The sequence below is a fragment of the Sapajus apella genome, unplaced genomic scaffold, assembly GCF_009761245.1.
Source record: "Sapajus apella isolate SASKATOON/1434 unplaced genomic scaffold, GSC_monkey_1.0 scaffold9, whole genome shotgun sequence".
Lineage (NCBI taxonomy): Eukaryota > Metazoa > Chordata > Mammalia > Primates > Cebidae > Sapajus > Sapajus apella.
The window spans coordinates 44,131,995-44,144,440 of NW_022436949.1; the positions used below are offsets into that span (position 1 = coordinate 44,131,995).

At 55.8% G+C, this 12,446-nt stretch overlaps 1 protein-coding gene across 6 annotated transcripts in view; it reads left to right on the forward strand.

Moving 5' to 3' along the window:
• FARP1 (FERM, ARH/RhoGEF and pleckstrin domain protein 1) overlaps positions 1-12,446 on the forward strand; it is a 319,198-nt gene that overhangs the window by 303,034 nt on the left and 3,718 nt on the right. For all 6 annotated transcript variants that reach the window (XR_004268890.1, XM_032277520.1, XM_032277519.1 and 3 more), the window contains exons 19-25: positions 345-475; positions 4,761-4,829; positions 5,052-5,141; positions 5,906-5,988; positions 6,068-6,180; positions 6,630-6,796; positions 12,280-12,387. Coding sequence is in view for 5 of the 6 variants with exons in the window: in XM_032277520.1 (XP_032133411.1) it covers positions 345-475; positions 4,761-4,829; positions 5,052-5,141; positions 5,906-5,988; positions 6,068-6,180; positions 6,630-6,796; positions 12,280-12,387 (761 nt within the window). In the remaining variant the exon portion in view is untranslated. The remainder of the gene's footprint in view (positions 1-344; positions 476-4,760; positions 4,830-5,051; positions 5,142-5,905; positions 5,989-6,067; positions 6,181-6,629; positions 6,797-12,279; positions 12,388-12,446) is intronic.

Here is a 12,446-nt window from a genome sequence, read left to right on the forward strand (position 1 = left end):
AGGGAAAAGAAATGTCTCTACCTTGGGATGAAATTCAAGGCAGTTTTCTTCCCCCATGTCTGTCCCCTCTTAGCCAACAAATCCATCTAATTGAAGGACAGCTGTATGCCACATAGCCATGCAGGGGCCACGTACATTTGCAAGATGCTAAAGCGAAGCAAATAAATACAGAAAGTAAACTATCCATTCTTATTATAGAGAAATAGCACTATTTGCGCTCAAAAGACAGCTTTGAATACTCTGCAGGGACTGAGGTGATTTCCCTGCAGCGCGGAGCTGACAGCTGCTGGGGGAAGACCCCTGCCTGCCTTTCCCACCGCAGATCGTATGTCTTTCCTTCACAGCCGCTTTGGCAGAGATCACGGAGATGGTGGCACAGCTCCACGGTACGATGATCAAGATGGAGAATTTCCAGAAGCTGCACGAACTCAAGAAAGATTTGATTGGCATTGACAATCTCGTGGTTCCAGGCAGGGTAAGTAGGCAGTGGTGGCCTCTGTATGCACTGCGGGGGAGGCAGAAAGGGGACATTGGGGGGACTGACATTTAAACCTTTTGAATACAGACACTTGCAAGGCAAAATGTGCCCCCGCTCCATCCACCTGGGAGACACTGGAAGAACAGGACAGTGTCATTAGTTGAGAATCCCCGTGCTCAGAGGAGATAAAGCAATCCTCTGACCTCATGTTCTGCTTTTTCTCCTTATGGGCTGATTTGCTTCTTTACCTTTTCCCCTACCATATCCCAGAGAAGATCTGAGATCACTTATTTTAGTTTTTTAAAAATGTGGTCGGGCGCGGTGGCTCACCCCCGTAATCCCAGCACTTTGGGAAGCTGAGGCGGGTGGATTGCGAGGTCAAGAGATCAAGACCATTCTGGCCAATGTAGTGAAACCCCGTCTCTACAAAAAATACAAAAATTAGCTGAGTGTGGTGGTGCACACCTGTAGTCCCAGCTACTCGGGTGGCTGAGGCAGGAGAATCACTTGAACCCGGGAGGCAGAGGTTGCAGTGCGCCAAGATCGTGCCACTGCACTGCAGCCTGGCAACAGAGCAAGACTGTCTCAAAAAAAAAAAAGTACATAAATGAAAATGGAAAATTTTTATGAAAAATGAATTGGGTATTAATATAAAGCCAGAAAGTTAGTGCATGAAATGATGCTAGAAATTCCCATGCAAGTATAAAACGTTTTTCAAAAATGTAGTCTTCTACCCAAAACTTAATTTCAGTTCAAAATTAAAATGACATTTTTTAGCTGGAAAGCAATTCCAGGAGAGATGCAGGTTCACTGACAGCGTCACCTCCCCAGCCCTCCCTGAGACGTGGTTCCCTCCCGCTGAGCAGGGTTCCTGCACACGCGGCAACAGTGTCGGCGACAGGAACACAGCCTGCCTTCTCCAGCTCCCTTCCTAGGAAGCTGTCATCGCCCAGGAATCAAAAATATGATTCAGTGGCTGCATCTCATCACATCTCTCTCTGGGATCTTACCCCTGTCCCCATTTCCAACCCTGCATCACCCAGGGGGAGAGACAACTCACTGTAGCTGCTTTGATCTGGTGTGGGCCTGCCTGACCCTGCATACCAGGATCAAGTATCTCAGGGAGTTTTAGTCTTTTCTGACCGGTAGCTGCCCTGGAGACTTTGAATCTACAGCTCAGGAGCGGGGAGGGAAGCTCTCTGCATATCCGGGCATTTCTGTCAGTAAACCTAACTACAAAACTGATCAGAAGCCACGTGGTGAGAGATGGTCAGAACTGCTAAGGGCTGGCAGAAATTAGAGCTGGGATTGCTTCCCCTCTGCTGGTGAGAAGATCCTACCAGGCCTCGGCTCTTAATGACCTTACTTACCTATCCACACAGAACCCGCAGAAAAGCCCGGTGGCATCGATGTAATTTTCGCTTAGCTTTGAAAGTTATAAAATATTTAGCATATCATGCTACATGGTGAACAGACCATCGATGAAGAATTCCGGCCGAGTGCGGTGGCTCATGCCTGTAATACCAGCACTTTGGGAGGCCAAGGCGGGCGAATCACGAGGTCAGGAGATCAAGACCAGCCTGGCTAACACGGTGAAACCCTGTCTCTACTAAAAATACAAAAAATTAGCCTGGCATGGTGGTGGGCGCCTGTATTCCCAGCTACTCAGGAGGCTGAGGCAGGAAAATCACTTGAACCTGGGAGGCAGAGATTGTAGTGAGCTGAGATCATGGCACTGCACTTCAACCTGGTGACAGAGGGAGACTCCCTCAAATGAGTGAATGAATGAATTCCTTATTTTGAGAAAATGTTTTCCACTGCAACGGAAAAAGCCTTGGACTGGAGGAGGTGGCCCTGGGTTCAAAGTCTCACTCTACCAGAGCTGGGGGTGGGGTGGGGTCTCACCTCCCAGAACTTCCCTTCTGTAGCATGCAGACCGTAGCCTCTCCCTCATAGATCATTAAGATCAAATGAGATTGACTATGTAAAAATCACATAATACGTATTATCTTCCTTTCCCCACCTACGTTTCATTGAGATGAAATGTGCGCTTAGTCTAGTGGCATTAGTTACATGGCACAGCACTTTGCCCCATCACACACTGGCTGGCCAAGTGATCTTGGGCTACTTTCTTTTTTTTTTTTGAGATGGAGTCTTGCTCTCTTACCAGGCTGGAGTGCAGTGGTGCAATCTCATCTCACTGCAACCTCCACCTCCTGGGTTCAAACAATTCTTCCACCTCAGCCTCCCGAGTAGCTGGGACCACAGGCGCGTGCCACCACGCCCAGCTAATTTTTTTGTATTTTTAGTAGAGACAGGGTTTCACCGTGTTGACCAGGATGGTCTCGATCTCTTGACCTCGTGATCCACTCACCTCGGCCTCCCAAAGTGCTGGGATTACAGGCGTGAACCACCGTGCCTGGCCTCTTGAGCTACTTTCTTAATCATTTGCTCCTCAGTCTCCTTATCTGGAAAATGGGAATAATTGTATTCCACACACAGGCTCACGTCTGCAGCTCATGTACTCACTCAGGTCGCAGGTGATCAGTGACTATCTGGGCTGGTACAGGGGGTGGTAAGAATTACTTACCAAGACAGTTATAGATAAAGAAACGCAGGCTTATTAGAGACATAGGAAAATACACTCCCAGAAAGCAACAGCAAAAGAGGAGCTGGCTGCAAAGACACAAAGGCTTGCTGGGGACTTTATAGGGTGGTGTCTGTGCTGTGTGCTGGCGAGGGCTTTGTGCGGTGCCGATAACGCCACGGTTGCGGTGAGCTCGCTCACGTTTTTCTGTCTGCTGAGGGTCTGGTGGTAGCTGGGCGGAGGAAGATCGTGAGTTATCTGTGCCGGAGGGCTGTGTCCTGGACCTCGAGGACAGGCAGACTTGTGGAGCTTCTCAGCTTTTTCTTTCTGCTTTCCCTTGGTCCCACCAGCCCGGCTCCTTTTCCCTTACTAGGACTCCACACTCAGGACACGCCAGACACATACCATGTGCTCCGTGAGAGGAAGTCATTGTTACTTGGTATTTTTGTTGTTCTTGTTGTTGTTTTGAGATGGAGTCTTGCTCTGTCGCCCAGGCTGGAGTGCAGTGGTGTGATCTCAGCTCACTGCAACCTCCGCCTTCCGGGTTCAAGCAATTCTCCTGCCTCAGCCTCCTGAGTAACTGGGATTATAGGCACGTGCCACCACGCCTGGCTAGTGTTTTGTATTATTAGTAGAGATGAGGTTTCACCATGTTGGCCAGGATGGTCTTGATCACCTGACCTTGTGATCCACCCGCCTCGGCCTCCCAAAGTGCACAGGCATGAGCCACAGTGCCCAGCCTAAAGGCCATTGTTACTTGTAAAGATGAAGATGGAATTGGGGTACGCTTTCCTAAGCTCAGATGATCCCCTAATTCTTTCACTCATCAGGCCACCTCACATCCACTTACTGTTTCAATCAGCCCTGAACAGACTGGGAAGGTGGGATCGGAGCCCACCAAGGGAGCACGGTCTGGAAGTGGCTGGTGGTGATGGCAGAGCTACCCTGTGAATGCATGACGGCCACACACGGTCCATGTTTCGTGTATTCTACCGCCACTTAAAAATGGTCTTTTTTTCCTGGCTGCTCTTGGTTGTAAAAAGAAAAACAAAGAAAAAAATGGTCATTTTTTTGTGTTTCAAGTGCTTGTGGCCCTGCAATGCGTGCCTTCCAGAGTGTGCGGCCCCGGGGAGGATGTCACTCGGGTTGCAGAGGCGCCTTGGACACATCTGCCTCTCACTCCTTTATCAGCGCACTTATACTCATTGAGAAGCCCGGTTTTAAATCCTAGAGAAGCTTCCTCCAGCCGCAGTGCTCCCAGTGGCTTCTCCATCCTCAGGGGTCCTTTGCTGCCTCTTTTTATAGCCTCTTCCTTCTTTGAGAGCTGCTTGGAGTCCTTGTGATCTCCCTTGTCGTGGGGAGTCCTGGGGATCCTGGGGTCACTCTTGTGGTCCTCAGGGAGACCTGAGTGCTCTCAAACCTGTCACTACCCTCTGCTGGGGGAGCTGCCGGTGGTGCCTGCCCTGTCCACTTCTGGGAAGGAGACAGGTGATGCCTAGAGATGGTTTAGCATAGCACCTGAGCCGAGCAAGCATGCAGTGAATTGCAGCTGAGAGCTACAACTTCCACCATGCAGGGGACCCAGGTGGGAGGAAGCCAGCAGGTCTGCACGCTCACAGTCAGCCCTCAGGGCTATGCCGTCAGCCCTCGGGGCCTGCACGCTGCCATCAGCCCTCCCATCTGTCTTCCCCGCAGGAGTTCATCCGCCTGGGCAGCCTCAGCAAGCTCTCGGGGAAGGGACTCCAGCAGCGCATGTTCTTCCTGGTGAGTGGAGAGAGCGGCTCATCCTCACAAGGATCCTGTCACCTGGGCAAGCAAGGCTCCCCGAGGCCAGACCTCGGCCACCCGAGGAGGGGTCCTGGGGTGGAGGAGGAGCAGCCAAGGTGCCCAGACTGGGGTGGCTGAGGACAGTGAATGGTGGTGGAGGCTGGAGGGAGGCCTGCTGTCTGCACGTGGTCTCACCTCCACATACTTCTGTTCCTCCAGTTCAATGACGTCCTGCTGTACACGAGCCGGGGGCTGACGGCCTCCAATCAGTTTAAAGTCCATGGGCAGCTCCCGCTCTACGGCATGACAGTGAGTACGGCACAGGCCTGAAGCCAGGGCCTGTCCTCTGGGGCGGCAGGTGCAGGCTGGGCTGCAGGGTGCGTGAGCCACTGACCTGGCAGTGAGGAGGGAAAGCAAGAGACTGGATTGGAAGGGAGAGGGAGGGCAGCGTCATCTCGGTCATGAGACCTGGGCTCAAAGACCATTGAAGACCCCACAACCCTTTCACCTAAAAGATAGAGCCTTCTAGGGCTTCTCTAGCGGGGATCTGGGGACATGGCTCCTTCTGCACATGGGCTGTGTGGGTCCGTTCCTTCTACAGTCGGGTGAAAGGGCAAGCTGAGAAGGTCAGTGCCTGAACTCGCCTCCCGCTGCCTGCGCCTGGCCGCAGGGGCCCAATAGTCCTTGCCACACACACGAATGACAGCACCCACTCCCTGGAGCTGGGGTGGCTGCCTCATCCTCCCGAGTTGGGTCTGGGCTGCCTCCTGTCCCCTTTGCTGGGCAGGCGTAGAGGGTGCTTGGACCAGGGCTGTGGCCCTCGCTGTCCCCCGGGGTTGGAGAGAGGGAAGTTTGTGGGCTCTGCCACAAACATTCAGGGCGCTGCGATCTTCCTGTCGCCTTTCCGGTTTGGGCTTTTCCAACTCAGAGTGCCTTCTCTTTCTGTGGGGGGTCTGCTCTCCTGAGCCCTGCTCAGTGGCACCCCTCCTTTTCTGAGTCACCTGCTGCCAGCTCAGGGATATTTGAAAGTGCATCACGTGCCCCACGGTGACACGATCTTCTCTCGCCCACAGATCGAGGAGAGTGAAGACGAGTGGGGGGTGCCCCACTGCCTGACCCTCCGGGGCCAGCGGCAGTCCATCATCGTGGCCGCCAGGTAACTCAGGAGCCCGCCCCTTACCCGTTTCCCCTTTGGCGTGCTGTGACCTGAACCCCTGACGCATCTGTGTCTGCAGCTCTCGGTCCGAGATGGAGAAGTGGGTTGAGGACATCCAGATGGCCATTGACCTGGCGGAGAAGAGCAGTGGCCCCGCCCCCGAGCTCCTGGCCAGCAGTCCCCCTGACAACAGTGAGTGTGGCCAGAACAGCTTTCCCAGGCGGGGGTCTGATTCATGGGGGGACAGCATTTTTCACCTAAAGCCACCCTGTCGGGTCGGCCTCACACCTGTGGTCTACATTTATGTTTAAAGCCCAAGATCAAGAAAGTTCTTTTTCCTAAAAGTAAACTCCTGAAAACAGTGTGAGGGAGGTGGGAAGTCACCTTTCCTGGGCTGGCATTTACCCTTGTCACTCTCCACACCCAGAGTGACAGCTGGAGCCGGGAGGGCCGGGATTCCATGGCTGGGGCTGCAGGGACCATCTCCCTTGAGTGGGGGCCTCATTAGTTTCTGGTTGGGTGGGTCCACAGGGTGTGACTGCTGTGAGCTCCCACCTTTCCAGCGCCTCAGAGGGCCTCAGGAAGGGGTGTTCTTCCTGGGAGGAAAGATCAGAAGCGCTGCCTTTCGCCCCATCCTGCAGAGTCCCCTGATGAAGCCACCTCGGCTGACCAGGAGTCGGAAGATGACCTGAGTGCTTCGCGCACGTCGCTGGAGCGCCAGGCCCCGCACCGTGGCAACACGATGGTGCACGTGTGCTGGCACCGCAACACCAGCGTCTCCATGGTGGACTTCAGCATTGCCGTGGAGGTATGCGGGGGCCGTGCAGCTCTCATCGCTAGCTTGTGCTAGCCCAGGCGGAACCCAGGCAGGCTTCTGGGCCAGGAGCTCCAGGGAGGCTGGCGCCATGGATGGCCCCACCCACCCGTGGTGGCTGAGCAGGGAAGGATCAAAGCTAGGCCCTCTTTGGAGCCTACTGGGCAGAGGGGGGGTACCCTTGCAGAGTGGGTACCATCTTCCTACAAATGCAATCATGTCTCTTCATGCTCATCAGCCCCTGCTGCCATCCGTAAGATCGTTTTCTTTAGTTCACCTGTTTCCTTGCCTCTCATGCGGTTAGCCTAGGACACAGGCACCCAGGGCACAGCTGCCAGACAGCTCCGTGGCTCTCAAGCCCTGAAATGGCCCCACGGGAGCAGTCTGCACCATGGCAAGCGGGTGCCAGCCAGGCCCAGCATCCTGGCTCACAGAACCCAGGGAGCAGGGGACACAGGCTCTGGAAGCCATCCCCATGGAGGGGTGGAGGTGATTCCACTCCTCCCCATCATGAGGTCACGGCAGACACTCCTGCGACAACAGACAGGCTCACACGGGAAAAGCATGACCAGTTGATTTCATCCTAGTTTTACATGACACTGGAGCCTTCAGAATGAAGACGCCGAGGTCCAGCAAAAACTGGCCATTTTTACGCTTAGGTTCCGTGAAGAACAGGTAGGCGTGCAGAACTGACGGCCAGAGGCGGAGAGCTAATGCCAGGAGGGTGAGGAAGCCAGCGAGGCACATCCGGGTTCTTCTTGGCTTCTCCGAGCAGTGTTTCTTGCCCCTGGGCATCTGGGGATGGGGGGGACCCTTTCTGCTCTGGGGGTCTTAGAACGCATTCTCACGCAAGGTGGGCTGGGAGTTTCTTTATAGCCAGCTCATACACAGAACAGTGGGGAAAGGTGAGGGTCACCATCTCGGTTCTCTGGCTGGCTTTGGAGGAAGGAGGTGCTGGTTTCAATGTCCCGCCTTAAGGAAGGGGGAGCCCCTAGTTTCTGTGGCTCGCCTAAGGAAGAAAGGGGCGCGAGGCAGGGGCGCGAGGCAGGAGCGCAGGAGGTGTCGGCAAGGCGAGGCTTCTGAGCCTTTCATTTCAGGGTATTATTTTCTGAGCTCACCACCTGAAAGATTGCGTCTCTCCCAGGTCTTGCATCTTTCCAGAGCTTTCCAAGTGCCCCTTCCCTAAGCATTCTTCAGTCCAGGTCCAGAGCTGTTTGTCAGAACACTCCAAGCCCATAAAGGTCTCTCACTGGCAGTGGGAGCTGCCACTGACAGGGAGGCCGCCTGTCACTGTGATGGTGTTTCGTGTGAACACTCGCATTTCACTGTGGAACCTCTGCCCCGCGCCCTCTGTGGGGCCTCTGCAGTAGAGGCAGGACTCACCTTCTAAAACGCAGAAAGTTCTAGTTCCCACACAGGCCTGGCCCAAGCAGTGTCACACAAGAGACTGTGGCTGGGACGGGAGTTTGTTGGCTCTTGGAACCAACAGCACAGGAATATGCCAGAAAACGACCTTCCCCGTTGCTCGGACCTGCCGTGACTGAGTTTCCCGCTACAGGCTGGCATTCGGAACCCGGGCCTGCCTCTGCAGACGTCCTCCAGGGGACACGTCCGAGGTGCCGGCCCCGGCTCCCCACAGGCCCAGCCTTTTTTCCCAGCTGGCCCCAAATACGAGGCTCTGTCCCAAGGGGCTCCCGAGTGTGCAGGGGTGAACGTCCTCTCCCTGGGTGTCCCTTCTGCCTCCTGACAGCCCAAGTGTGAAGAACACTAAATGTTCTTCCCCAGCTTCACACCTCCACCAGGCCTGTGCGCAAAGCTTGTGGGTCTGAGACTTCTCCCGGAGGACGGTGATTATCACAGCAGGAAAGGAGACCCCTGGGCTGGTGAGCAGGGAGGAACCTGTGAGAGTCCCGTGGGAAAAGAGGCCTCATCAGAGCTCACCTGTGGGTGTGGGTCACCATTAGGGAGGAAGTCTTCGCCTTGCTTCGTTCTGACCTTGGCAATGCGTGAATGGTAACTTACAAGGTGGGGGTTTGTTGTAGGCCTCAAAGCTCTTTTTAAATACATGGAGGCACCCAGGCCATACACCAAGTGGGGTCCAGGCGGCCCAGAGCCACCTGCAGCCCAGCTCTGTTGGGTAAGAAGTCTAGACGGTCACAGCCTTCCATGTGCGTGATCGGGTCGGCGCACTGAGCTGGGGGGGCACGCTGGTCCCCAGCCAGACCTAGCCCCCGCCTGGTGGCTTATGAATGAACAACGGGTTTCACGTTTTTTTAATAGCTACTGCATAATTTCTTCAGTTTTGCCCCTTGGCCTGCAAAGCCTGAAATCTCTGCTGTCTACCCTCTGAGGAGAAGCTTGCTGAGCCCAGCAGAGGGCAGGAGAGCGAGCCACAGGCCAGCAGGGTCTGAAGGTGGCAGAGACCACCTAGTACACTCAGGGAACTGGCAGCTCTATCACTTTGCAGATGTCTCTCCTTGCCAGAAAGCCCCCTTCTCAGGTGCGTGGTGTCAGTCTGGGGTCTCTGGCAGGCAGCCTCACATTCCAGATGCCAAATGCTCACAGACGAGCCTGTCCCCAGGGCCTTCGCCCTGCATGACAGAGGACGGAGCAGCTCCATCTCCTGACTTGACAGCCTCCTCTCCACGGTCCCATGCCCAGCCTCTCTTCCAGTTCTCGCACCCACCTGCCTCGTGCAGGCAGACATGAGGAAGGGGCATGCCAGGGGACCGTGTGGATTCAGCAGCCTCTGCTGAAAGTTGTGGGCAGGCCAGCGGGTCTGGGGGCTCCACTACAGGTGGGGTCAGATGTTGGGATGGAGGGGCCGGAGGCAAAGCAATGTGAGTTGTCTTTTAAGGCTAGAGTGGCAAGATGGGGGACAGCAGACAGAACGCAGACAGGACCAGGAGGAGGGAAGTGACAGCGCAGACAGGACCAGGAGGAGGGAAGGGACCTTGGGGCCGGGGAGGGAAGTGACAACACAGACAGGACCAGGAGGAGCCAAGGGACAGTGGGGCTGGGGAAGGAAGGGACAGCGTAGACAGGACTGAGAGGAGGGAAGGGACAGTGGGACATGGGACCAGGGAGCAGCGGGTATGGGGATTTTGCCTGTTCCCTGTGGCGTCACAGAGCACCACCCTCACACTGGGCGAGGTCACAGAAACGTCTCTCAGTTCGGGAAGACTGAAGTCCAAAATCAAGCTGCGGCAGGTGCGTTGGGACACAGGGCAGCCCAGCCCCTCCGGAGACCTTGAGGGAAAATGTCTCCGCCTCTCTGACAGCCTCTGGTGGCCGCAGCAGTCCTGGGTTACAATCCCCAGCTCCTCGAAGAGCTCAGTCTGCCTCCATCACCTGCTGTCCTCCCTCCCTGCATCTGCGCTCAAATGTCCTCTTCTAAGGACACTGCTCATGTTGGGTTCAGGGCTCATCCTGGTGATCTTACCTTAACTCAATAGCATCTGCAGACTGCTTGTGTCCATGTGAGGACATCATCATAGGCACCCCTGTGTCCATGTGAGCTCACCGTCAGAGGCATGGAGGGTTTAGACTTGGGCTTATCTTGTTGGGGGGTGGTTCTACCCACAGCAGGGGCCGAGGGGATGGGGATGAGAGAGAGGAGTGGAGGCGCCAGTGAACAGCCACAAAGAGACAGGGGGCTGGCTCTGGGCAAGGAGGTTGGTCCTCCTGTGAAGGCAGTGAATGGAGGCAGGTCTGAGAGCCACCAGCATGGCCTCGGCCTCCCGAGTAGCGCAGAGCATGTATGTCGCAGTGCACAGCCTGTAACGCGCTGGAGCCAAATGGATCTGACGCAGGGGAGCGGGAGGCCCGGGCGGTGGGGTGGGGCATGAGGAGGGGCCGCTGCATGTGCCTACCGATGAGATTTCCAGAGACTCCTGGAATGGCCAGGCAGAAGCTGGAGCGCTCTAAGGAAGCTCCTTGGGAAACGAAATGGGCCCGGCCTGTGATGTGACATGCATGACCCCCACTGTGGGCTGGCTTCAGTGTGAAAGTTCACTGCAGATAACAGAAGCATGTTTGGACTGTATTTGAAGTTTAAGTGATTGAGCAGAAAAATACCTAGGAAAGGAAAGGGGAGCACGCCGCCTTCCTCCCACTGTGGTGCATGACCCAGGTGCCCAGCCCTAGCCGCCACCAGCACCTTCTGGGAACCTGGAGCCTGTCGTTTTCTTGTTCCTTTCTGCCACTGGGGGAGGAGGATGGATGGCTGGAGCTGCCTGCCCATCTTGGAACTCCTTTCCCTGTCTGCGGGGTCCCTCTCATTCCACCAAGTCCACAGAGAGGGCCCCTAGTTCCTGCCGCCCGTCATGGACCCACTGTTGGCGTCCATCTCCCCCACTGGACCCTGAGCAGCTGGAGGGCAGGGACATCAGACTGTCTCATCCCAGCTCCCAGCACCGAGGCTTCGTGATGGGTACCCAGAGCCATGGGATGAGGCCGACTCAGGTCTGCATTTTCTATCCTGGTAAAATAGCAATTCCACACAATTGGCCAACCTAACAATTTTTACATGAACAATTCAGCAGCATGAAGGGCCTTTACAAGGTGGTCCACCCTCTCCACCCACCCATCCCACTGCTTTGAATCTCTGCCGGTGATGTCACTTAGGCAAACGGATCAAATGAGCCACCAGTGTGTCAGGAGCATGGCAGACCTGCTCAGGGTCCTTTGGAAGGGGCACCTACACGGGTGCCTGTCCCTGCCCCCAGCTGGGCTGCTGTGTGTCCCAACACTGCTGCAGGGCCTGGCCCTAACCAATGTACTATTCCAGGGGGTGACCCCAGAGGCTGGGCCAGCTCGGGGCCTGGAGGCGGGCAGGGCTGCAGCTGCCCCCCCCCCCAGGCCACTAGAGGGCATGTGGGAGCCACTCACCAGCACCCGGGGCCTGGCTTTCTGTGCAGGGTGCCTGGCATTTCCAGGGGAAAGCCACAAAATCAGGTGCCTCAAAATGAGGGCTTCTGCAGCTCTGGGGACCAGGCCGCACTGTCTGGGCTTGTTGGGAGGGACCTCTCCCTCTTTCAGCTTCCACCTGCTCGCAGCGCATGGGGTCCTGCACCCCCATTGCTGCCTTGGTGTCATAGGGCACACTCCCCCCCAGGTGTCCCTGTTGCTCTTCTCCTTTTCAAAGGACCCCTCTGGTTGGCTCTAGGCCCCATCCTAGCCCCATGTGATCTTCACTAGTTACCCTACAACCACCCTATGTCCAAATAACCCTGCATTCTAAGGTGGTGAGGACCTCAGCGTGTCTTTCTGGGGGACAGAGGGCCCCCAAGATGCCCCATAGCAAATGAGAGAGTGAAGCGATGAGATCATGCTCCCTCGGCCTGCCAAGTCTCCCCCAACACCAGGGCCACATCCTTCAGTCATGATCATGCCCCAGCCCACAGGGGAGCCACCGTGGACTGAAGAGAGCAGGCTGCGGCTGGGCTCTGCGCCTCATAGGCCACCTTGCCTTTCAGAATCAGTTGTCTGGGAACCTGCTGAGGAAATTCAAAAACAGCAACGGGTGGCAGAAGCTGTGGGTGGTGTTCACAAACTTCTGCCTGTTCTTCTACAAGTCGCACCAGGTGAGTGCCTCACACAGGGTGGCCCTGGGACCTTGGGGACGGCAGCATGAGGTGAAGGG